This window comes from Capra hircus, chromosome 8 (genome assembly GCF_001704415.2).
Source record: "Capra hircus breed San Clemente chromosome 8, ASM170441v1, whole genome shotgun sequence".
In the NCBI taxonomy this organism is placed as follows: domain Eukaryota; kingdom Metazoa; phylum Chordata; class Mammalia; order Artiodactyla; family Bovidae; genus Capra; species Capra hircus.
Genome location: NC_030815.1, coordinates 75986105 through 76011343, shown reverse-complemented (window position 1 = coordinate 76011343; position 25239 = coordinate 75986105). Strand labels below are relative to the sequence as shown.

Sequence of the window (25239 nt, the reverse complement as noted above, 5' to 3'; positions counted from 1 at the left end):
GTAATGTCTGCATTATTATGAGTGCTCAGCATGAAGGCCTTGTAGAGATATCAGGGTATGTAAGATAGGCTGTGCAATTTAAAATTAGAGAAAAAAAAAGAAAAATATGACCAAGCAGCCATATGATACATAGCTGATAGGGGCCTGTTGGACCTCCCAGAAGAGAGAGATGTGAGTTGTCTTGTGAAGATACTGTGTTTACTGTACCTATTGTACAGATAAGAAAACTGAGGATTAGAAAGTTTTATCTGCTTGCTCAAAGTGACACAGCTACTAAGTGGCAAAATTAGGACTTTGTACTACTTTGAATCTCTGATTTGCCTTTTAAATGCTGGCAATTTCAGGATTCTATTTTGCACTCTCTTGCTCTTACTTTCTCTGCCTAATGTCTTCCATCCCCATGGTTCCTAAAACTGTGTCTAGACAGTGACTTCCAATTTCTATATTTTTAACTCCCATTTTTTTAACTCCCATCTTTTTTATTTTTTTTTAGTTTGTTTTTTTTTTAATTTTAAAATCTTTAATTCTTACATGCGTTCCCAAACATGAACCCCCCTCCCACCTCCCTCCCCATAACATCTCTCTGGGTCATCCCCATGCACCAGCCCCAAGCATGCTATATCCTGCGTCAGACATAGACTGGCAATTCAATTCTTACATGATATTATACATGTTAGAATGCCATTCTCCCAAATCATCCCACCCTCTCCCTCTCCCTCTGAGTCCAAAAGTCCGTTATACACATCTGTGTCTTTTTTCCTGTCTTGCATACAGGGTCGTCATTGCCATCTTTCTAAATTCCATGTATATGTGTTAGTATACTGTATTGGTGTTTTTCTTTCTGGCTTTCTTCACTCTGTATAATCGGCTCCAGTTTCATCCATCTCATCAGAACTGATTCAAATGTATTCTTTTTAACGGCTGAGTAATACTCCATTGTGTATATGTACCACAGCTTTCTTATCCATTCATCTGCTGATGGACATCTAGGTTGTTTCCATGTCCTGGCTATTATAAACAGTGCTGCGATGAACATTGACTCCCATCTTTTTTAAAATTCCATGTTCCCACCCACCAACAAATGGAAATTCCATAGGTCTGACTGACCCAACATAGCTAAATCCTAATGTGTTTTCTATAAAATAGTTCTTCACTCTATACTCCCCTTTTCAAGAAACTATTAACATTATAATAATTAAAAAACAAATAGTAACCTAGAGTCAGTCTTGACTCATTCCTGTTTCTTCATCATCTGCCTCTAGTGGGTTCTGAGGCCCTAATGATTCAGTGACCTCTCTGCACTTTTTCTTCAATCTGTCCATATTCTTTCTCTAATCAGGGTGATCTTTGTAAATAAAAATCCAACTAATACTTTCCTGCTTGCACCCCACATTGGTGTCCAACCTACAGCAAAGAATCCAGTCTCTTTTAGCAAGTGGCTAACAGTCCCCCAGAGCCAGATCTCAGCTACCTTTCTGTTTGCATCTCTTCTTGCTTCCCAAATGAATGATAATCTCTAGACACAGCAAACTTTGCCTCCAGTCATGGCCAGGTTCTTTTATTCCTCTTTGTCTCTTTGTAAGCTGTTCCCCGAACCTGGAACCTCCCTTCCTCTTTAAATGAATTCCTATCCTGCCAGTAGGTTGGCTCCGCTGTGCTTGTGTGTTAGCAGCTTTCAGGACCTGGTAACGATTTATTTAGAAGATACCTGGCTCTCTCTCAGAGCTCACTAGTTGAGGATCCCAGAGCCTGGCATAAGTCGGACACTTGTTGAATGACCCAGTGGTCAAGCTTTTGCATTTGGAAGCTGTATTAGTTTTCTGTTGTCACTGTAACAAATTCCTACTAACCTAGTGGCTTAAGCAATACAAATATAGTTCAGGAGGTCATAAATCTGAACCAGGTCTTACAGGGTGTTACAGGTTGAACTGTGTATCCTCCTTCTTTTCCTGAGTCTTTGTTTCCTCATCTGTGAAGACAGTGATGCTCACCTGTCATATCACAGTGTGTGTGTTGTAATAAGGACTTAAGTGAAAATGTGTAGCGTAGCATTTATTAACTGGTCTTCAGCAAGAACTAGTTTCCCATTTCTTTCCTACTCAGGTGCGGTGGTTTTCAAAGGTTAGCACATCAGCTCCTTCTGGGGCTGTGCTGACCAGTTTAGTGGCCACTATCCACTGGAAGTGTGGTTATCCAAGCCTAGATGTGCTAGGTGTATTAAATAAATACTGGGTTTTGAAGTCAGTATAAAAATTGTAAAATACCTCATGACTATTTTTATTGGTAACATGCTGAAGTGATAGTATTGTTGTAATACCAAGTTGATTAAAATATATTAATGAAATTAATTTCACCTATTTCTCTTTACACTTTTTACCGTGGCTGCTAAAAACTTTTTAATCACATATACGAATTACATTCTATTAAATAGCACTGCTGTGCTGGGAACATGCCAGTTCCCAGGATCTGGGAACAAAGCACACAAAATGCAGTCCCCCGGGAACACTACCAACTTTTATTTTCTGAAATTACCAGGAGAGACTGGATCTCACTGGAGGGGCCTTGACTGCTCTCCCTCAGATGTTTCATGCATTTACAGTCACGGCTGGGTCTGCTGTGTGTTGCCAAGGTGCTCCTTCCTGTGGCATCTCAGCCCCCAGGACCTCTCTGCTGTTCTCTATCCAGTGAGGAGCCCTCGGCATCTTACATGGCAGCTCAAAATGATCAGGCCTTATTAATGCCTCATGTGGAAGTGCCAGCACACCATTTCCTCGCCATTCCATTGGACTAAGCAGTTACAGAGCTGGTCCTGACCACGGGGGAGCAGCACAAGCTTCATTCACCACTAGTGGGGGAATGGCAGACACTGACAGGGAAGGTGGAATTCTCTGTGGCTATCTTGGGGACAAGCTGTCACACACTCCACACCACATGACATTTTCATTCAGCTTGTCTAAGGTGGGACTTCAGAATGTGTGTATTACACAAGCATCCCCAGGGGTAGGAGACTTTCTTAGGGGCCATGGAGACTTCACAGGATCATGGAGATCTTTGGTGCAGTGTTGCCTCAGTTCAATTCAGTTCAGTTCAGTTGCTCAGCTGTGTCTGACTCTTTGCGACCCCATGAATTGCAGCACACCAGGCCTCCCTGTCTATCACCAACTCCCGGAGTTCACTCAAACTCATGTCCATCGAGTCGGTGATACCATCCAGCCCTCTCATCCTCTGTCGTCCCCTTCTTCTCCTGCCCCCAATCCCTCCCAGCATCAAAGTCTTCTCCAATAAGTCAACTCTTCGCATGAGGTGGGCAAAGTATTGGAGTTTCAGCTTTACCATCAATCCTTCCAATGAACACCCAGGACTGATCTCCTTCAGAATGGACTGGTTGGATCTCCTTGCAGTCCAAGGGACTCAAGAGTCTTCTCTAACACCATAGTTCCAAAGCCATCAATTCTTTGGTGCTCAGCTTTCTTCACAGTCCAACTCTCACATCCATACATAACTACTGGAAAAACCATAGCCTTGACTAGATGGACCTTTGTTGGCAAAGTAATGTCTCTGCTATTGAATATGCTATCTAGGTTGGTCATAACTTTCCTTCCGAGGAGTAAGCGTCTTTTAATTTCATGGCTGCAGTCACCATCTGCAGTGATTTTGGAGCCCTGAAAAATAAAGTCTGACACTGTTTCCACTGTTTCCGCATCTGTTTGCCATGAAGTGATAGGACCAGATGCCATGATCTTCGTTTTCTGAATGTTGAGCTTTAAGCCAACTTTTTCTCTCTTCTCTTTCACTTTCATCAAGAGGCTTTTTAGTTCCTCTTCACTTTCTGCCATAAGAGTAGTGTCATCTGCATATCTGAGGTTATTGATATTTCTCCTGGCAGTCTTGATTCCAGCTTGTGTTTCTTCCAGCCCAGCGTTTCTCATGATGTACTCTGCATATAAGTTAAATAAGCAGGGTGACAATATATAGCCTTGACGTACTCTTTTTCCTATTTGGAACCAGTCTATTGTTCCATGTCCAGTTCTAACTGCTGCTTCCTGACCTGCATACAGATTTCTCAAGAGGCAGGTCAGGTGGTCTGGTATTCCCATCTCTTTCAGAATTTTCCACAGTTTCTTGTGATCCACACAGTCAAAGGCTTTGGCATAGTCAATAAAACAGAAATAGATGTTTTTCTGGAACTCTCTTGCTTTTTCCATGATCCAGAAGATGTTGGCAATTTTACCTCTGGTTCCTCTGCCTTTTCTAAAACCAGCTTGAACATCGGAAAGTTCACGGTTCATGTATTGCTGAAGCCTGGCTTGGAGAATTTTGAGCATTACTTTACTAGTGTGTGAGATAAGTGCAATTGTGCAGTAGTTTGAGCCTTCTTTGGCATTGCCTTTCTTTGGGATTGGAATGAAAACTGACCCTTTCCAGTCCTGTGGCCACTGCAGAGTTTTCCAAATTTGCTGGTATGTTGAGTGCAGCACTTTCACAGCATCATCTTTCAGGATTTGAAATAGCTCAACTGAAATTCCATCACCTCCACTAGCTTTGTTCATAGTGATGCTTTCTAAGGCCCACTTGACTTCACATTCTAGGATGTCTGGCTCTAGGTGAGTGATCACACCATCATGATTATTTTGGTCATGAAGATCTTTTTTGTACAGTTCTTCTGTGTATTCTTGCCACCTCTTCTTAATATCTTCTGCTTCTGTTGGGTCCATACCATTTCTGTCCTTTATCGAGCCCATCTTTGCATGAAATGTTCCTCTGTTAATTCTAAAAGTGCCTCTGTTAATTCTAAAAAAAATTTAGGAAGAGACAAAAGGATTTTTTGGATTTTAACCATCTGCTGTTATCTCCATGATCAAGTATTATTTCAAAATGGTTATAAAGCCATCATTGCTTTTGTTAATGTTAAGCATTAGCTGGGAGTGGAAACTAGGTTCCCGAGTCCTAAGGAATGAGCTGTGCGTGTGGCAGACTATATACCATGCATAACCACAGGAGCGAGCAACAGTAGTCTGTGTGCACGTGTGTATGCACCTGGGTATGTGTTTCTGTGTACATGCATGAGTGTGTAGCCTACTGTTCAGAATGCAGATGGCTGGAGCTCACCTGCATGGTTGCAATCCAAGTTCTGCCACTTCTTCAGCTATGTGACCTAAGGGAAATTTCTTAACATTTTCTGTTTGCCTTCATTTTCTCACATATAAAATGGGACACAGTAAAATCATACCTGTGAGGATTAAATGTCAACACCTACAAAGCATTTGGCACCCTGTCTGGATGGCACACAGCAAGTGCTTAGCAGTGCAATTTTATTTCTACCGAGTTGTTTATGGTTCTATTTTATACCTCAGTAATCTTCCCTGTCTGTATGTCCTCTCTCTCTCTCCAGGGAAGTGAAAAAAAGAACTGATGAGGATGACAGCAAATCCATTACCAATCTGAGTGGCACTAGTTCCAAAAAGTCAACCCAGATGAAGAACTGTTGCAATGGTTAACTCCAAACCCTCCTCTGCCCACGAAGCCTTCGTTCCCAGAGTACTGAGTGTACATGACTTATTTGCTTCTTCCATGAAGTGGTACACCCTGCAGACACTTGCGTGGAGAGTTACAGTGTGGGAAATCTGAACTGTGTTCTCAGTCCCTCCAGAACCTCGGCTCTTTTTTGCTGTTTCAATGAGTGATTTGGGCCCCCTGGTTAAATATGCCTGCCTTATCTTTAGAAAGTCTTTTTATGCTCATATCAAAGCTATAAAAGAAATTCACTGACATAATTAGATTCATGTGGTAGATGACATTTACTTCCAATATTCAGTACTATTGGGTTGGCCACAAAGTTCGTTCAGGTTTTTCTCCATTTTATAGGAAACCCCAAACTAAAACTTTTTGGTCAACCCAATAGAAAACTAGTAAAAAGGGGTTACCTTCCTACCTTTGCTGTAAACTAGCCTTCTGGTCTTGAACCTGTCACCAACCCACATTAGATCCATTTCCTCAGCTGTAAACAAGCAGCTTGGCCTTTCAGGCCTCAGCTCTCTCAGCTCTGAAGCTCTTTAAGGAGTGAGGAGGAGAGTGTGATGGCCCACGGTTTATAAGGACTCTGGTCGTTCATCTTTTTAAATATTTAAGTATCAGTTTTTCTCACTTCTTGTACAAGAACAGAATTTAATTGAGAAAAAAGAAAGGTAATGTTTTATGCTCCAGTGGAGACAGAAAAATCTATTGTCTTATATATAAAGAAAACATTTGGGGAACAAAAATAGTTTGTATATTAAAGAGGGTATTTTATAATCTCAAAATACTTATAAAGACCATGGTTTGAATTCACTGCTAAAATTCTAATGAAAAATATAAAGCCACATGCTACTGAAAACACAATGCCCAGGAAAGTTGTCCTACTTCACTTTAAAAAAAAAAAAAAAAAAAAAAACCAGCAAGAGACTGCAGGTGCTGGTGAAAGGGAGTAATTGAGAGTGACTACTAATGGGTATATATAGTTTCTTTGGGGATGAAGAGAATGTTCTGGAATTATATTGTGCTAATGTTGCACAACTTTGTAAATATACTAAAATCCACTAAATTGTATACTTTAAATGGTGAATGTTATGGTATGTGAACTATATAGGTGTATATATATATTTTTTAAAATGTACTAGTTTAATTTATCATTTTGGCAAATGAAAATATGCAAATTCAAACCTCCCCATGGCTTAAGAGCATAATCTCTTTTCTATAACAGATGCCCTAACACCTTGGCTGCCAGCATTCACATCCTTAAATAATGAACAGTGAAATAAATGTTATGTGTAGTTTTGAAAAATCATCTTTGAAGAGGAATTGTGGTTAGGGTACAGGTGAGTCAGTCCTTTGTCTGAGGTGACTCGGGACTCATCCTCACCAATAGCCTCAGGGGTCTTGCTCTCCTAAGAAGCTGTGCTGCCTCCCAGACTTCCCCACTGAAATGTCTCCAAGAGCCAAAGGAGTCAATACCTGACCCCAGGGTGGGTCAGCGAGGCGTGGTCTTTGGTTTCAATTTTCAGTGGCCAGAACCAACTAAGTTATTCCCAACCAGAGACTTGAACTTAATGTGATTCATAGGTCCAGGCCCCAAGTAGCCTGCTGAAAAAAATAATAGGTCTTATTTATTGTACTATGTGAGCTAAAAACATCCCTCTTTTAGAATTAAAACAACTCTACTTATAATTTTTATGATCAGACCTTAAATTCTCCAAGGTTTTTGGTGTGTTTTTTTTTAATGAAAATTGGGTAGTATGTTAACACAGCTTATAAATAGCCACAACATCCATTTAGCGTTTCAAAGTGTGCCTTCTCTCCACTGGTGAGATCTAGTTCAGTTTTGTTCTTTTTCACTGGGAAGTTGGTTCTGTCTTCAACAACTCTACCATGGATTCCTGTTTCCTGTTTTTTGGTCCCAGAGGGGAAAAAAAAAAGTTTACATTTTTTGCTAAAAAGAAATACCTTGCTGGTGGGGAACTGTCAAACTGATTCAGGGAGGGATGGTTATTTTTGTGCCATGGTGCGATGAAAATTTTACCACTGCTGTTTGCCTCGGTGGCATCTGTGGAGCCCAGGTTAGAACAGACCTAACAGACCTGTGTGTTGATATATGGTATTCAAGTTTAGGAGTTTGGTGCAGTTACACAAAACTGTGTTAGTATACATGTTACTGTGTTGTCTTTATTTATTTTCTCCCCAGTGTCTATATTTGTCTTACAGTATGTATATAATAGTATATACCTTTGATACAGAAGTATTATCTTGGTCTTTGCTTCTGGACTATATGGGCAGTAACCCAAACTGATTAGATTACATAGGTGCCTATGATAAATGAAGCAAACATCCTTAACTATCTTAATGTGGATAAATATTTTTGCAACAAAATTCAAATTAGACTTACAACTTTCAACTTAGACTTACAGCTGTGGTTAGCTATCCTATTTAAAGAAAAGCTACTGCTAGCTCTTTCACTGCCCTGCTAGGAAACTGCGTTTATTACCAACATTTGATTTTATGAAGCTGTTCCCAAATTTAGAGGGGTTTTTTGGTAATAACAAAAACAGCTAGTGTTTTTATCTTGAACTTAATTTGTTACTCTACTCATCTTGTCTCAATTACTCCTTGTAGAGATTTTAAAATCACAATTATACTACACTCTTTTTTATGTATCCTGACACACTGGGTATTATTTTAGTTTCGACATGAAAAGAATACTGGTTATAGAGACATTTTTCCCTGTTAACTTTTAGCCTCGTGCATTTTCATAATTTATTTTTTTCTACTTGCTGCTTTATATGACATATGTGACATCTGATTATTTAATACTAAATGTGATTTGCATAAGGCCCAAACCACACAACCCTCTTGCTGAAGATAAAATTGAGCTTAAAGATTTATTTTCATATTTGTACAGTGATTAGCTTCAGAGTCATGGTTTTTGTGGGCTTTTATTATATGTATGTGTAAGAAATTTCATACATATATATTAAGAAGACCTCTAAGTAATGAAATAATTATTTTATTATTTTGATTTACATGGTTTACATTTTCATAATATTGGCTGTATTTCATTTATACTGTTTCTCTTCAAACCACTAATAATTATCCTATAATGTGTAATTTATGGTAGTACAAATGTCTAAAGAATACATTATGTTTTCTGCATCATAAATTCAGTTAAAAAAAAACACTTGCTTTGGTCTTCTTGTATTTCCTCCAGCTTTGCTGCAGGCATTGCTGAATTGATTTTAGTTCTAGGATGTGCCTACATGAAACTGCGCCTCTAAAACCCTGGCCCGGGCAGCTAGCTGGGGAAGAAAAGGGTGGTGTGTGGTACCGTGGCACATCTCGTCCTCTCGACCAGCGAGGCTACAGGTTGACTAGCTTTGGGGTGTGATATCCAGGAGTAGTGAGGCTTTAGTAGAAAACTGGCAGGACATACTCTGGCCATTCTCATGACCTTGGGTTAGCCCCTTCTCTGACACCCCTCTGTACACCCGCCAACAACACTCTGCCTAGCTAACTCCTGCTTCTCCTTCTAAACATCACTTCCTTCAGGAAGTTTCCCTGCTCATCCTGGTTTGGATCCGGCTGCCTGCTCTCACTTGTTTAGTACCCTTTCTAACTGGTCAGCATCCTTACTGACCTCATACTTGTTTAACTAGACGTATTCTTTGAGCTTTATCCCTGTTGTTTGCTGCTGCCTCCCCTCTGCTATACACAGTGCTCGAATGGGTGATCAAAGAAAACTGTTTAAATAAGGCAGGCTTTGCAGAGTTTCTGCAGACACACATACACAGAGACATACACACACAACAGAATAACAGGCAGTACATTGTAGTGGCCACAGGTCTGAGCTCTGTAGCCAGCCGGCTTGGGTTTGAACCTTGCCTCATGAACCTTCTAGTCAGTAACTGTGAATAAGGAGCTTATTTAACCTTTGTGTAACCCCAGCTTCTTCACTGGTAAAACAGAGATGATAACAGTACCTTTTTCATGGAGTGGTTATGAGGACTAAATAAGTGTATGTAAGGAAAGTGCTGAGAACAGTACCTGGCACTTTGATCAGTTTAGTTCAATCGCTCAGTCATGTCCAACTCTTTGTGACCCCATGGACTGCAGCACCTCAGGCTTCCCTGTCCTTCACAGTCTCCCGGAGCTTGCTGAAACTCATGTCCATTCAGTGGTGTCGTCCAACCATCTCATCCTCTGTCGTCCCCTTCTGCCTTCAATTTTTACCAACATCAGGGTCTTTTCCAGTGAGTCGGCTCTTCGCATCAGATGGCCAAAGTATTGGAGCTTTAGCTTCAGCATCAGTCCTTCCAGTGAATATTCAGGGTTGGTTTCCTTTAGGATTGACTGGTTTGATCTCCTTGCAGTCCAAAGAACTCTCAGGAGTCTTCTCCAACACCACAGCAAAAGCATCAATTCTTAGGTGCTCAGCCTTCTTTATGGTCCAACTCTCACATCCATACATGACTACTGGAAAAACTATAGCTTTAACTAGATGGACCTCTGTTGGCAAAGTGATGTCTGTGTTTTTTAATACGCTATCTAGGTTTGTCATAGCTTTTCTTCCAAGGAGCAAGCATCTTTTAATTTCATGGCTGTGGTGATTTTGGAGCCCAAGAAAATTAAGTCTGTCACTGTTTCCATTGTTTCCCCATCTGTTGCCATAAAGTGATGGGACCAGATGCCATGATCTTAGTTTTTTGAATGTTGAGTTTTAAGCCAGCTTTTTCACTCTCCTCTTTCACTTCATCAGGAGGCTCTTTAGTTCCTCTTAGCTTTCTGCCATAAAGGTGGTGTAGATTAATTTTTGTCCTTTTGATCACTGTGTATCTCAGCATGTTCCTCTTAGGGTTTAACTTGCCTGGGACTCTCTGTGCTTGGAGAGAGCAACATGGACTTGGTTGACTATTTCCCATATTAGGATTTTCAGCTATTATCTCTTCAAATATTTTCTCAGGTCCTTTTTTCTCCTTCTGGGACCCTCTATAATGCTAATGTTGGTGAGTTTAATGTCACAGAGGGGTCTTAAACAGTCTTCGTTTTATTTCATTCTTTTTTTTATAGTCTCTTCTGTCGCAGTGATTTCCACCATTTTGTCCTCCAGGTCATTTATCCATTCTGCCTCAGTTATTGTGCTATTGATTACTTCTAGTATATTCATTTCATCTCTCCTTGTTCTTTAGTTCTTCTAGGTCTTTGGTAAACATTTCTTGCATCTTCTCCATTCTGTTTCCAAGATCCTGGATCAGCTTCACTATCATCATTCTGAATTCTTTTTCTGGAAGCTTGCCTGTCTCCACTTCATTTAGTTGTTTTTCTTGTCGCTTCATCTAGGACATAACCTTCTGCTTTTTCTTCCTGATTAACTTTCTTTAATGTGGTTTTGGTTCTAGCCGCTTCTTCTGTCTGCCCTTTGGTGGATGAGGCTAAGAAGCTTGTGTAAGCTTCCTGATGGGAGGGACTGGAGGTGAGTACTGGGTCTTGCTCTAGTAGGCAGGGCCATGCTCAGTAAAGCTTTAACCCAATTATCTGCTGATGGGTTGCACTCTCTCCTTGTTAGTTGTTTAGCCTGAGGCGACCCAGCCCTAGCATCTGTGGGCTCTATGATAGGCTTATTGATGACCTCATGCCAAGGGGCACCTTCCAGGACTGCTGCTACCAGTGCCCCTGTCCCCAAGGTGAGCCACTGCTGACCCACACCTCCACAGGAGACCCTCCAACTCCAGCAGGCAGGTCTGGCTCAGTCTCCTGTGGGGTCAGTGCTTCTTTCCCCTGGGTCTTGGTGTGGACAAGATTTTGTTTGTACCCTCCAAGACTGGAGTCTCTGTGTTACCCAGTCCTGTGGAAGTCCTATAATCAAATCCCACTGGCCCTCAAGGTTAGATTCCCTAGGGATTCCCAGTCTCTTTGCCAGATTCCCAAGCTGGGAAGCCTGACACGGGGCTCAGAACCTTCACAACAGTGGGAGAACTTCTTTGCTATTATTGTTCTCCAGTTTGCGGGTTGCCCACCTGCCAGGTATGGGATTTGATTTTATTTGGTTGCACCCCTCCATCATCTTATTACCGCTTCTTTGTCTTTAGATGTGGTGTTTTTTTGTTTTTGTTTTTGTTTTTTTGGTGGATTCCAGTGTCTTCCTATGGAGAAGGCAGTGGCACCCTACTCTAGTACTCTTGCCTGGAAAATCCCATGGATGGAGGAGCCTGGTAGGCTGCAGTCCATGGGGTAGCTGAGAGTTGGACACAACTGAGCGACTTCACTTTCACTTTTTACTTTCACACATTGGAGAGGGAAATGGCAACCCATTCCAGTGTTCTTGCCTGGAGAATCCCAGGGATGGGGGAGCCTGGTGGGCTGCCGTCTATGGGGTCACACAGAGTCAGACATGACTGAAGTGATTTAGCAGCAGCAGTGACTTCCTATTGATAGTTGTTCAACAGCTAGTTGTGATTTTGGTTGCTCTCACAGAAGATGAGTGTATGTCTTTCTACTTTCATCTTGAACCAGAACCATAAAAGAGAAGTAAATCTTTTGAGAGAAAAAATGAGGGCCTGAAAACTAGAATGGAATCCTTGTAAGTGCAGACCCTCCATTTATTAAGGGGTGACTGGATGAAGTAGTTAAAAGGAAGAAGAGCTCCAACTGGGATTTCATATCTATATGACAGTAAAAATGATGGTCGGTACTGGGATTATTTAAATAGAAACCAACCTTTATGTTTATATACTGTGCTGCCTCTTGACAAGGATTTCCAGCGTATATATCCGAAAGTCCACAGGATAGGAATGAATCGCCAACAAAGCATATTTTGCAAGCCTTAATATAATATCTTTTCTTTCCAGATCTAGACAGTAAGATGTTTTCATAGCTGAAAATAGGAAATAGGCACAAATCCTTGCTTCAACTTGAAAATATGGAGTAAGATAATTTTTTTTTTTAATTTTAAAATCTTTAATTCTTACATGCGTTCCCAAACATGAACCCCCCTCCCACCTCCCTCCCCACAACATCTCTCTGGGTCATCCCCATGCACCTGCCCCAAGCAAGCTGCACCCTACGTCAGACATGGACTGGCGATTCAATTCTTACATGACAGTATACATGTTAGAATTCCCATTCTCCCAAATCATCCCACCCTCTCCCTCTCCCTCTGAGTCCAAAAGTCCGTTATACACATCTGTGTCTTTTTTCCTGTCTTGCATACAGGGTCGTCATTGCCATCTTCCTAAATTCCATATATATGTGTTAGTATACTGTATTGGTGTTTTTCTTTCTGGCTTACTTCACTCTGTATAATTGGCTCCAGTTTCATCCATCTCATCAGAACTGATTCAAATGAATTCTTTTTAACGGCTGAGTAATACTCCATTGTGTATATGTACCACAGCTTTCTTATCCATTCATCTGCTGATGGACATCTAGGTTGTTTCCATGTCCTGGCTATTATAAACAGTGCTGCGATGAACATTGGGGTACATGTGTCTCTTTCAATTCTGGTTTCCTCGGTGTGTATGCCCAGAAGTGGGATTGCTGGGTCATAAGGTAGTTCTATTTGCAATTTTTTAAGGAATCTCCACACTGTTCTCCATAGTGGCTGTACTAGTTTGCATTCCCACCAACAGTGTAGGAGGGTTCCCTTTTCTCCACACCCTCTCCAGCATTTATTGCTTGCAGATTTTTGGATCGCAGCCATTCTGACTGGTGTGAAGTGGTACCTCATTGTGGTTTTGATTTGCATTTCTCTAATAATGAGTGATGTTGAGCATCTTTTCATGTGTTTGTTAGCCATCCGTATGTCTTCTTTGGAGAAATGTCTATTTAGTTCTTTGGCCCATTTTTTGATTGGGTCGTTTATTTTTCTGGAATTGAGCTGCAGAAGTTGCTTGTATATTTTTGAGATTAGTTGTTTGTCAGTTGCTTCATTTGCTATTATTTTCTCCCATTCTGAAGGCTGTCTTTTCACCTTGCTTATATTTTCCTTTGTTGTACAGAAGCTTTTAATTTTAATTAGATCCCATTTGTTTATTTTTGCTTTTATTTCCAGAATTCTGGGAGGTGGATCATAGAGGATCCTGCTGTGATTTATGTCTGAGAGTGTTTTGCCTATGTTTTCCTCTAGGAGTTTTATAGTTTCTGATCTTACATTTAGATCTTTAATCCATTTTGAGTTTATTTTTGTGTGCGGTGTTAGAAAGTGATCTAGTTTCATTCTTTTACAAGTGGGTGACCAGTTTTCCCAGCACCACTTGTTAAAGAGATTGTCTTTACTCCATTGTATATTCTTGCCTCCTTTGTCAAAGATAAGGTGTCCATATGTGTGTGGATTTATCTCTGGGCTTTCTATTTTGTTCCATTGATCTATATGTCTGTCTTTGTGCCAGTACCATACTGTCTTGATGACTGTGGCTTTGTAGTAGAGCCTGAAGTCAGGCAAGTTGATTCCTCCAGTTCCATTCTTCTTTCTCAAGATTGCTTTGGCTATTCGAGGTTTTTTGTGTTTCCATACAAATCTTGAAATTATTTGTTCTAGTTCTGTGAAAAATGTGGCTGGTAGCTTGACAGGGATTGCATTAAATTTGTAAATTGCTTTGGGTAGTATACTCATTTTCACTATATTGATTCTTCCGATCCATGGAGTAAGATAAATTTTTAAGTGCCAAACTTAGGAATAACTATCCCGTTCTAACTTTTCATCTGCATTTGTTTATCAGGTTTATTTGAGAATTTATATTTCTTAAATGTCCATAGAGTGGGAATTTAGTTCTAAGGACCTTTAACTTGTGACCTCTCAGGCTGACAGTTCAGGAACCACATTTCTTGGCATTTGGCATACATTTTTATAGAGTCCTTGACTGTCTTTAGGATTTTGACTTTCTGAAAAATTTTCAATTTCAGTTTTCTGGTACATCTTCCCATTGATGTAAAGCAGGGTAGAACTCAAGAGCTGGATAAACATCTCTTCAAAGGGAGTTTTATGAGTTCCAGTGTAGTTTTAGGAGTCAAATTAATGCTCTTTAATTCGTCACAAATCTATTCTTGATCAGTCATTTCAGAAACAAATATATTTACTCTTAGATGAAATCTAAAAATTTCTTAACACGACCTCTCAGGCCCTCTGTGATCTGGCTTCTAGTTGTCCTCTCACTAATTCAGTTGTTTTTACTGAGCCTGACTGTGTCATGGGTGCAATTCTAGACCCGGGGCGGGGGGGGGGGGGGTGGGGGGGAGGGGCACAGTAAGACAGATCTTAAGCAGACTATATTCTGGTAGGGGTTGACAACAAACTTCATAAACAAAGAAGATCCACATTTTGCCTCCTCCCCACCTTTCTCCACCCCAAAGCCCCCAATCAGGCACAGGAAAACTTTGTTCCTGTCAAGCCTTGTTCTCTCTCCTCCAGCCCTTTACTCAACTCCACTTTCTGCATGGAACACCACTCTGTCTGTTCTCGGCATCAGCCTGCCCACCTCCTCTCTGTCCTGTAAGTCTCAATTCAGAGACTCCCAGCAGCTATGCCCAGCCCTGGGATCTGAGCTAGGGCCTCTCCCCCTATGATTTCTATCCCAATGCCCATCACAGCGCCTGGTCAGACAGCATGTGATGAGCAGGTTACCTGTGTACCTGACATGCTGGATGACTTCTGTCTCCTACAGCCCTTTAGAATTTACTGAGTAGGGGTAAAGATTTCCCCACCCTCAGTGCACACTTCAGCAGCCTCATGACTTCATATTCCTCTGGATCAAGGTCTCAAGGGTTTTTTTATGTCACAGACTCCACTGAAGCTCAGGATCCCCTTGGCATAATGTTTTTAAGTGCATAAAATAAAACAGATAAGATTATTAAGGAAGCCAATGATATTGAAAGATTATTCCCAAGATATTTAAAATGTTGTGGGGAATTCCCTGGCTGTCCAGTGATTAGAACTCTGTGCTAGGGCCTGGGTTCAATCCCTGGTCAGGGAACTAAAATCCCACAAGCCTCATGACATGGCCAAAAAAAAAAAAAAAAGAATGAAAAGAATGAAACAAGTTCAAAGAAATAGTTTTTTAAATAAAAATGTTGTGATATTTGACATTACCAAAATGAAAGTTGCTCAGCTGTGCCCAACTCTTTGTGACCCCATAGACTATACGGTAGATGGAATTCTCCAGGCCAGAATACTGGAGTGGGCGGCCTTTCCCTTCTCCAGGGGATCTTCCCAACACAGGGATTGAACCCAGGTCTCCCACATTGCAGGCAGATTCTTTACCAGCTGAGCCACCAGGGAAGCCCAAGAATACTGGAGTGGGTAGCCCATCCCTTCCAACAGATCTTCCCAACCCAGGAATCGAACCAAGGTCTCCTGCGTTGCAGGCAGATTCTTTACCAACTGAGCTATCAGGTATTGATGCTGCTTTATTGGCACATTAAATTATAAGAACTGATGGTACGTGTATTAACAACTATAATTTTGACATCATGATGAAGGTAAATGGTATTCTGAGACATCTGCAAAGAATCTAATGTAAATTATAAATATCTGTGATTTCTATTGATACAGTCACAGATACCAATAATCCTCCTAGAGTTTGGTGCTAGCATTTTATACTAAATGAAATGCTAAATTCCAGTTAGTTTAGTAAATAAATAAATAAACATTATTTTTTCCCATTCAACGTAGAAATACAGATTTTTTACCCATAGACCCAGTGGGTCCAAGGCCCCAAGTAAAAACCCCTGCCCTGGGTGAGAAGTTGCAACCATAGACTATTTAGAAGAGAATTCTCACACAGTAATCAAAACTCAAAGCTGGACAGAGCAGTATCAGTCCTCTCCCTGATCCAGTTCAAGCCTGCTTCTGCCTGGAAGCTTGCTGTGGGAAGGGGGCCTTGGTTCCCCTGCTCCGTCCTGCACCCCTGACTACCACTTACTGCTGATATACTCCCCTCCAGGCTCCAAGCAGGGGAGCATGATACCAACATTATAAATGCCGTTTACATGTGAGCAGGTCAAATCTCACAGAAGAAAAAGAATGTATGTAGCCAATTGTTCTTGACCATCAAGTGTACTGAAGTTTAAGGATAAAATGTTGTCCTTGCAGGAATTTGTTGTAGTCTACCTCTTGCCTTTATAGCTGCAGCTCTGTGGAGGAAGGAGAGTGGGATGAATTGAGAAAGCAGCAATGACATATACTACCATGTATAAAATAGATAACTAGTGGGAAGCTACTATATAACACAGAAGCCCAGCCTGGTGCTCTGTGACAACCTAGAGGGGTGATGGGATGTGAAGGAGGCTCAAGAGGGAGGGGATATACATATAATTACGACTGATTCACGTTGTTGTACGGCAAAAGCCAACACAACATTGTAAAGCAGTTACCCTCTAATTAAAAAATTAAAATAAATATTACAAATAGAGTACAACTAAAATAGAACTGCAGCTCAGAAGCAAATCTGATATAATCAGATTTGAGAAGCAGAAATCTGAATGTTGAGAAGCAGAAATATTGAATGTTTTCTGGGGTGTGATGGCAATCATTTTTCCCCTCTAAAACTCCACTGAAACTAGAGTCAAATGCATTTTTCTTTTAAAGAATCGGAGCCAGAAAGGCAGAACAGGGACAAAATTATGAATCTGGAAAGTAGATGGAAACCTAAGAAGGCTGAATCCTAAGCTAGTAGTGTCAGGAAACTGAGCAATCTAGGTTTACACTGCACATTTCCCAACAGACTCAGGAACTGGCAGAAGCAAGTACCTCTGGAACTAGGGGTAGGGGTATAAGGGAAGGTGGGGTGAAAGCAATTTGAGAAGCAGTTTCATCCTTAAGTATTGTTCTCTCATGCTATACCATTACTACTCTGACCTAAGTATGGAGATCTATTTTCTGCAGTAAAACAAGGATGCTAGATTGAGGGCTATACAAGGCATGGTTGAGTGTGCTGCTGCTGCTGCTGCTGCTGCTGCTGCTGCTGATGCTGCTGCTGCTGCTGCTGCTGCTGCTGCTGCTGCTAAATCACTTCAGTCATGTCCAACTCTGTGCGACCCCATAGATGGCAGCCCACCAGGCTCCCCTGTCCCTGGGATTCTCCAGGCAAGAACACTGGAGTGGGTTGCCATTTCCTTCTCCAATGCATGAAAGTGAAAAGTGAAAGGGAAGTCGCTCAGTCGTGTCCAACTCTTAGCGACCCCATGGACTGCAGCCTACCAGGCTCCTCCGTCCATGGGATTTTCCAGGCAGGAGTACTGGAGTGGGGTGCCATTGCCTTCTACGTTGATTGTGCTGGTACTATTCAAAAAGCAGGGGAGTTAAATGACATGTCATCTGAGTGCTCAGTGCTAAAGCTATTACTACCCACTCAGCTTTCAGGACACTGATGCCTTTATCTTTCAGAGACTGAAAGACTTTCCCCTGGAATACTGACCAGATAAGAGGAAAGACCTTTACAAGAAATGTACCCTGCCCCCATCACCCTACTGAAAGTTCAAAATTGGTAAATAGCTCCCATCACTTGAGCTTTCAATTAGGATGTTAGCTCCTCTGAACAATCGAAGGATCACTGGATTTTTATGGAAAGGCTCTAACATGGAAAATGGAGACCAAATAAAACAGGAAAATTTCAACTTGGGGAAATAGAGCTTATGCAGAGGAAAAAAATCTTTCATTAATATATCTTGAGAGACAGACAAAACTGCTGTAGCCATGAAACAAGAACAAGATAGTATCAATAAGGAACATTCATAGAGCAAAAAATAAGATCTTAGAAATGAAAAACATGACAGCGGAATTTTTTTTAAAGTAAATAATATAGAGTTTTGAAGACAGATTTGAGGAGTCTTCCAGAAAGAAAAGCGCAAAGAAAGAGAAACCAGGAGAGGAAGGGGAAGTATAATAGCCAAAAATAGCTGTTCCAGAAAGAAACAACAGGGAAAGCAGGATAACATAATCGATCAGTAGTCACGTACAGATGTGAGAGTTGGACCATAAAGAAGGCTGAGCACCAAAGAACTGATGCTTTCGAACTGTGGTGCTGAAGAGGACTCTTGAGAGTCCCTTGGACTGCAAGGAGGTCAAACCAATCAATCCTAAAGGAAATAAACCCTGAATATTCATTGAAAGGACTGATGCTGAAGTTAATGCTAAGAGCCAACTCATTGGAAAAGACCCTGATTCTGGGAAGGATTAAGAGCAGGAAGAGAAGGGGACAACAAGAGGATGAGATGGTTGGATGGCACTATCGATTCAATGGACATGAGTTTGAGAAAACTCTGGGAGACTGTGAGGGACAGGGAAGCCTGGTGTGCTGCAGTCCAGGGGGTCTCCTGGTTTCTCTTTCTTTGAACTTTTCTTTATGGAAGACTCCTCAAATCTATCTTCAAAAATCTATATTGTTTACTTTTTTTAAAAAATTCTGCTGTCATGTCTTTCAATTCTAAGAGTCAGACATGACTGAGGGACTGAACAACAGTATAATCAAATGTCAAAGGCAAATGGTAGAATCTCTCCTCTCTGCCCCTATTGGTTACGGGTTACATATTTCTGGGCTTCCCAGGTAATGCAGTGGTAAAGAACCTGTCTGCCAATGCAGGAGATACAGGAGACGCAATTTCAATCCCTGGGTCAGGAAGATCCCATGGAGGAGAGCATGGCAATCCACTCCAGGATTCTTGCCTGGAGAACCCCATGGACAGAGAAGCCTGGCAGGCTACAGTCCATGAGGTTACAAAGAGTTGGACGTGACTGAAGCAACTTAGCATGCACGCACACACCTGGGAGGCTGCTGGAGCTCTCTTGCCTGTATCCCACTCCCAGTGCCTATCAGCTGCATGGAATGAATGACACCTGGAGTGAAGATCATGGACATGGGAAATAGTCCACAGAAGCAGGACATGGGAAGAGGCTGGACCCTTCCCTTATGGGTAGGCAGGAAGAGAAACAGAAAGAGAGATCATGTAGATGGGGGTCTGAGTACCTGGGATAGAAACTGACATGTTCCTGAAGAGGACATGATAAGAGAAAAGGATGGTTTGCTATCTAAAACCAGCAAAAGAACCTTGGTTCAAAAGAACCTTGAACCAGAAAGCCACCTCAAGGTCCTCCTTTTGGAAGAAGAAGGTAAGTAAATCTCAGCTTCAGTGTTTGCCCACAGTGTAATAAAGAGCAGTGAGTTTAGCACTGAAGCTTCTGGGAGAGTACCACAAACACAAGATTTTCTTTTTTTTTTTTATTTTTTACTTTATTTTGCTTTACAATACTGTATTGGTTTTGCCATACATTGACATGAATCAGCCACGGGTGTACATGAGTTCCCAATCCTGAACCCACCTCCCACCCCATATCATCTCTCTGGATCATCCCCATGCACCAGCCCCAAGCATCCTGTATCCTGTATCGAACATAGACTGGCGATTCGTTTCTTACATGATAGTATACATGTTTCAATGCCATTCTCCCAAATCATCCCACCCTCTCCCTCTCCCTCTGAGTCCAAAAGTTCGTTCTATACATCTGTGTCTCTTTTGCTGTCTCGCATACAGGGTTATCATTACCATCTTTCTAAATTCCATATATATGTGTTAGTATACTGTATTGGTGTTTTTCTTTCTGGCTTACTTCACTCTGTAGAATCAGCTCCAGTTTCATCCCCCTCATTAGAACTGATTCAAATGTATTCTTTTTAACGGCTGAGTAATACTCCATTGTGTATATGTACCACTGCTTTCTTATCTACTCATCTGCTGATGGACATCTAGGTTGTTTCCATGTCCTGGCTATTATAAACAGTGCTGCAATGAACATTGGGGTACACGTGTCTCTTTCAATTTTGGTTTCCTCAGTGTGTATGCCCAGCAGTGGGATTGCTGAGTCATAAGGCAGTAACACAAGGTTTTCTAAACAGATCTTGTGGTCAAGTTAACTGCCAGCAGCCTATACTCAGCCCTACCGCTGTGTCTCATTTCTACACCACCTACACCTGGGGTCCTTCTCCACTTTCCTTCTTTCCACCTGCCTTGCCTCCCTGCATATTCATGTATATTTTTATATATGTATATTATATGGTGCTAAACTCAAGTCAGCTGTGGCCCCTGCCAGGATTTGCCTGGTGCCTTCCTCTCAGAGGGTGATTCCTGTCCTTTCCCCAGTCAAAGATTCATCATATAACCTTGCTAGCTCTAGCCCTTCACTTCTCTCATCTTTCCCCTTTCTTCATTACGTCTTACTGCATTTCAAAAAGCACCAGATGATTCACCTTGACTGTCAAAAGAAAACTTTTAAGGCTTTGGGAAGTGTCTGGTTCCATTAAACAAACATGGAAAGTGGCCAGGAATTTAGAATTTAATGCCACACATGAATCTTCAAAAATCAGATAAAATGCTCAGAACAGAAGAGGGTCTCAGTTCAGTTCAGTCGCTGAGTCATGTCTGACTCTGCAACCCCATGAATCACAGCACGCCAGGCCTCCCTGTTCATCACCATCTCCCGGAGTTCACTCAGACTCATGTCCATCGAGTCCGTGATGCCATCCAGCCATCTCATCCTCAGTCATCCCTTTCTCCTCCTGCCCCAAATCCTGCCCAGCATCAGAGTCTTTTCCAATGAGTCAACTCTTTGCACGAGGTGGCCAAAGTACTGGAGTTTCAGCTTTAGCATCATTCCTTCCAAAGAAATCCCAGGGTTGATCTCCTTCAGAATGGACTAGTTGGATCTCCTTGCTGTCCAAGGGACTCTCAAGAGTCTTCTCCAACACCACAGTTCAAAAGCATCAATTCTTTGGCACTCAGCCTTCTTCACAGTCCAACTCACATCCATACATGACCACAGGAAACCATAGCCTTGACTAGACGGACCTTAGTTGGCAAAGTAACGTCTCTGCTTTTGAACATGCTATCTAGGTTGGTCATAACTTTCCTTCCAAGGAGTAAGCGTCTTTTAATTTCATGGCTGCAGTCACCATCTGCAGTGATTTTGGAGCCCAAAAAAATAAAGTCTGACACTGTTTCCACTGTTTCCCCATCTATTTCCCGTGAAGTGATGGGACCAGATGCCATGATCTTCATTTTCTGAATGTTAAGCTTTAAGCCAACTTTTTCACTCTCCACTTTCACTTTCATCAAGAGGCTTTTTAGTTCCTCTTCACTTTCTGCCATAAGGGTGGTGTCATCTGCATATCTATGGCCCCTTTACTTCTCTCTGACAATGTCCAATAATTGGATACTTCAGAGAAATATCTGTTTATCATTAATGTAATTACATGAAATTCTCTGAAACCCTTAGATTGAATGGAGAAAGCTAAGGGAGGAGGTCAGGGGGCTGAGAGGCAAGATGAGCTCTGTAAGCAGCTGCTAAGAAATGTAAGCCCCTCCAAACTACATGTTTGCACAGACTGAATGGAGTTGCTCCTACATACTGTTATAGGAAGCCTCTTGAATAACTTGCTGTACTGAGATATTCCTAGAGCTCTTTCCTGCTTCCTGTGCAGTCAGCCTGCATCCCACCCCTACATCCAGCACCACCACCCAATGCATGATCCACAACCACCAGGAGCCTGGCCACAGAATGGATCTCTTTTTAAGGGCTGAACCCTGGTCTCTAGCATTGCAGGCAGATTCTTTACCACTTCAGCCACCAGGGAAGCCTCAGTTCAGTTCAGTTCAGTCGCTCAGTCGTGTCCAACTCTTTGCGACCCCATGAATCGCAGCACGCCAGGCCTCCCTGCCTATCACCAACTCCCAGAGTTCACTCAGACTCACATCCATCAAGTCAGTGATGCCATCCAGCCATCTCATCCTCTGTCGTCCCCTTCTTCTCCTGCCCCCAATCCCTCCCAGCATCAAAGTCTTTTCCAATGAGTCAACTCTTCGCATGAGGTGGCCAAAGTACTGGAGCTTCAGCTTTAGCATCATTCCTTCCAAAGAAATCCCAGGGTTGATCTCCTTCAGAATGGACTGGTTGGATCTCCTTGCAGTCCAAGGGACTCTCAAGAGTCTTCTCCAACACCACATTTCAAAAGCATCAATTCTTCGGCGCTCAGACTTCTTCACAGTCCAACTCTCATATCCATACATGACTACTGGAAAAACCATAGCCTTGACTAGATGGACCTTCCTTAGTCGGCAAAGTAATGTCTCTGCTTTTGAGTATACTATCTAGGTTGCTCATAACCTTTCTTTCAAGGAGTAAGCATCTTTTAATTTCATGGCTGCAATCACTATCTGCAGTGATTTTGGAGCCCCCAGAAAATAAAGTCTGACACTGTTTCCACTGTTTACCCATCTATTTCCCAGAAGTGATGGGACCAGATGCCATGATCTTCATTTTCTGAATGTTGAGCTTTAAGCCAACTTTTTATTATTTTTGGCTGCACTGGGTCTTCTTTGCTGCATACAGTCTTTCTCTAGTTGTTGTGAGTGGGGGCTACCCTCTCATTGCAGCGTGCAGGATTCTTGTTGCACTGGCTCCTCTTGTTGCGGAGCACAGGCTCTATGATGTGCAGGCTTCAGCAGTTGCAGCACTTAGGCTCAGTAGTTGTGGCGTACTGGCTTAACTGCTCTGCAGTATGTAGGAATCTTTCCTGACCAGAGATTGAACCAGTGTTCCCTGCATTGCAAGGCAGATTCTTAACCACTGGACCACCAAGGAAGCGCCAGAATGGACCTCTTAATGGTGGCTATCATACTCATATTCCCTTGACCTCCTGAGGAGGCATAAGTGGACCCTGTCCTAGCTTCTCCTGTTAACTAGGCTGGAGCAGGAACTGGTCTCCCTGGAAGGAAGACTGGAACCACAGACCATTAAGAAGTACATGGCAGAACAGCATAGCTCAAGGCTGTACTTGTTTTACTCAATGTAAGGTTAAGTATAAGTAAAAGATTTGGAAGACTGGAACCACAGACCATTAAGAAGTTCATGGCAGAACAGCATAGCTCAAGGCTGTACTTGTTCTACTCAATGTAAGGTTAAGTATAAGTAAAAGATTTGGATCACCCCTTTCCCTCTGGCTAAAGTGGCCAGAGAATCATTTCAGACAACGATGATAAACATGAATAAAGGGCAGTAAAACAAGGAAAACATTACAAAATCCCTGGGCATGTGTTTTTGCAATTTTCAGGCCAAATGTGTGACCCTTGGAGAGGACGCAGACTTTAAGGTCAATTTCACAAGAATGGAATGTGAAAAAAATCATCAGAGTCAGAATCTGACATTTGACAAGTTACTTAATATTTCTGAGCCCCAGTTTCTTCATCTGAGAAAAAGAATAACAGTATATCCAAACCCAAAACATCATTCACTGTTAATGTGCTGGTAATTCCCAAAGCCACTTCTCTGCGCTAGCCGTTCCTCTGAGCTCTAGTTGTACAGTCAATAGCCAGGGGAAGCTCTGTCTTGCTCCAAACAGTGCAAATTAAGTTAAATTTTCCAAACATCCTCCACACCACCAAACTGTTTTCTAATGTCAGGGAATGGATGCCACTATACATCTACTTAGATCATATACCAAGTCAGTCACTGGGTTCTAATTTTGATATCAAGTTGCCCCCCTTTCCTCTATTTTTTACTGTCTCTGCTTATAGTTCAGTTTTTCACCCTTTCTTTCCTGAACAACTACAGTATCCCCAGGGCTTAGAATAGTGGCTGGTACATGCATAGCAATACCTTAGTAGTACTTGAATGGTCTGGATTGAGGGAGCAGATAAATTAATACATCAGTGTGATGAGTGCTATGGTATGTGTTGTCCTGCCACAGGAGGAAGTACTCAGCTGATGAAGATGACTCTTCAGTCGCTCAGTCGTGTCCGACTCTTTGCGACACAATGAATTGCAGCACGCTAGGCCTCCCTGTCCATCACCAACTCCTGGAGTTCACTCAGACTCACGTCCATCAAGTCGGTGATGCCATCCAGCCATCTCATCCTCTGTTGTCCCCTTCTCCTCCTGCCCCCAATCCCTCCCAGCATCAGAGTCTTTTCCAATGAGTCAACTCTTCACACGAGGTGGCCAAAGTACTGGAGTTTCAGCTTTAGCATCATTCCTTCCAAAGAAATCCCAGGGCTGATCTCCTTCAGAATGGACTGGTTGGATCTCCTTGCAGTCCAAGGGACTCTCAAGAGTCTTCTCCAACACCACAGTTCAAAAGCATCAATTCTTTGGCTCTCAGCCTTCTTCACAGTCCAACTCTCACATCCATACATGACCACTGGAAAAACCATAGCCTTAACTAGATGGACCTTTGTTGGCAAAGTAATGTCTCTGCTTTTCAATATGCTGTCTAGGTTGGTCATAACTTTCCTTCCAAGGAGTAAGCATCTTTTAATTTCATGGCTGCAGTCACCATCTGCAGTGATTTTGGAGCCCAAAAAAAGAAAGCAGGGTGGCATAAGGGGTCACAATAAAAATGACCTTGAGAGGCATCTTGCATTTAACAATTAAAATATATGAGTACTTAGTATGTGCCAGGAACTGTGTCAGACATAACAGTCACCAAGACACACGCCTTGCCACTACCAAGGTCATTATCTTATGGGGTAGGAAGTCTCACATGCACAAACCGTCTAATCAAAATATACTTGGATGTCCAGTGTTTATCTCAAAAGTGTTTCTCCCTGTCCCACCACCCCCACCACCCAATCACACATACTAAACCTGCTCCAATCACTGTATTTGCCACATTAGTTAATGGCACCTGTCTCTTGCTAGTTGCTCAGGCCAAAGATACTGGTGTCATCCCTGAC

At 42.0% G+C, this 25239-nt stretch overlaps 1 protein-coding gene across 2 annotated transcripts in view; it reads left to right on the top strand.

Annotated features, from left to right (window-relative positions):
• RASEF (RAS and EF-hand domain containing) overlaps positions 1-8696 on the top strand; it is an 88579-nt gene extending 79883 nt beyond the window's left edge. For both annotated transcript variants that reach the window (XM_018052404.1, XM_013966147.2), the window contains one exon: positions 5393-8696. In XM_018052404.1, the coding sequence (XP_017907893.1) occupies positions 5393-5498 (106 nt within the window). In that variant the 3' untranslated portion in view covers positions 5499-8696. The remainder of the gene's footprint in view (positions 1-5392) is intronic.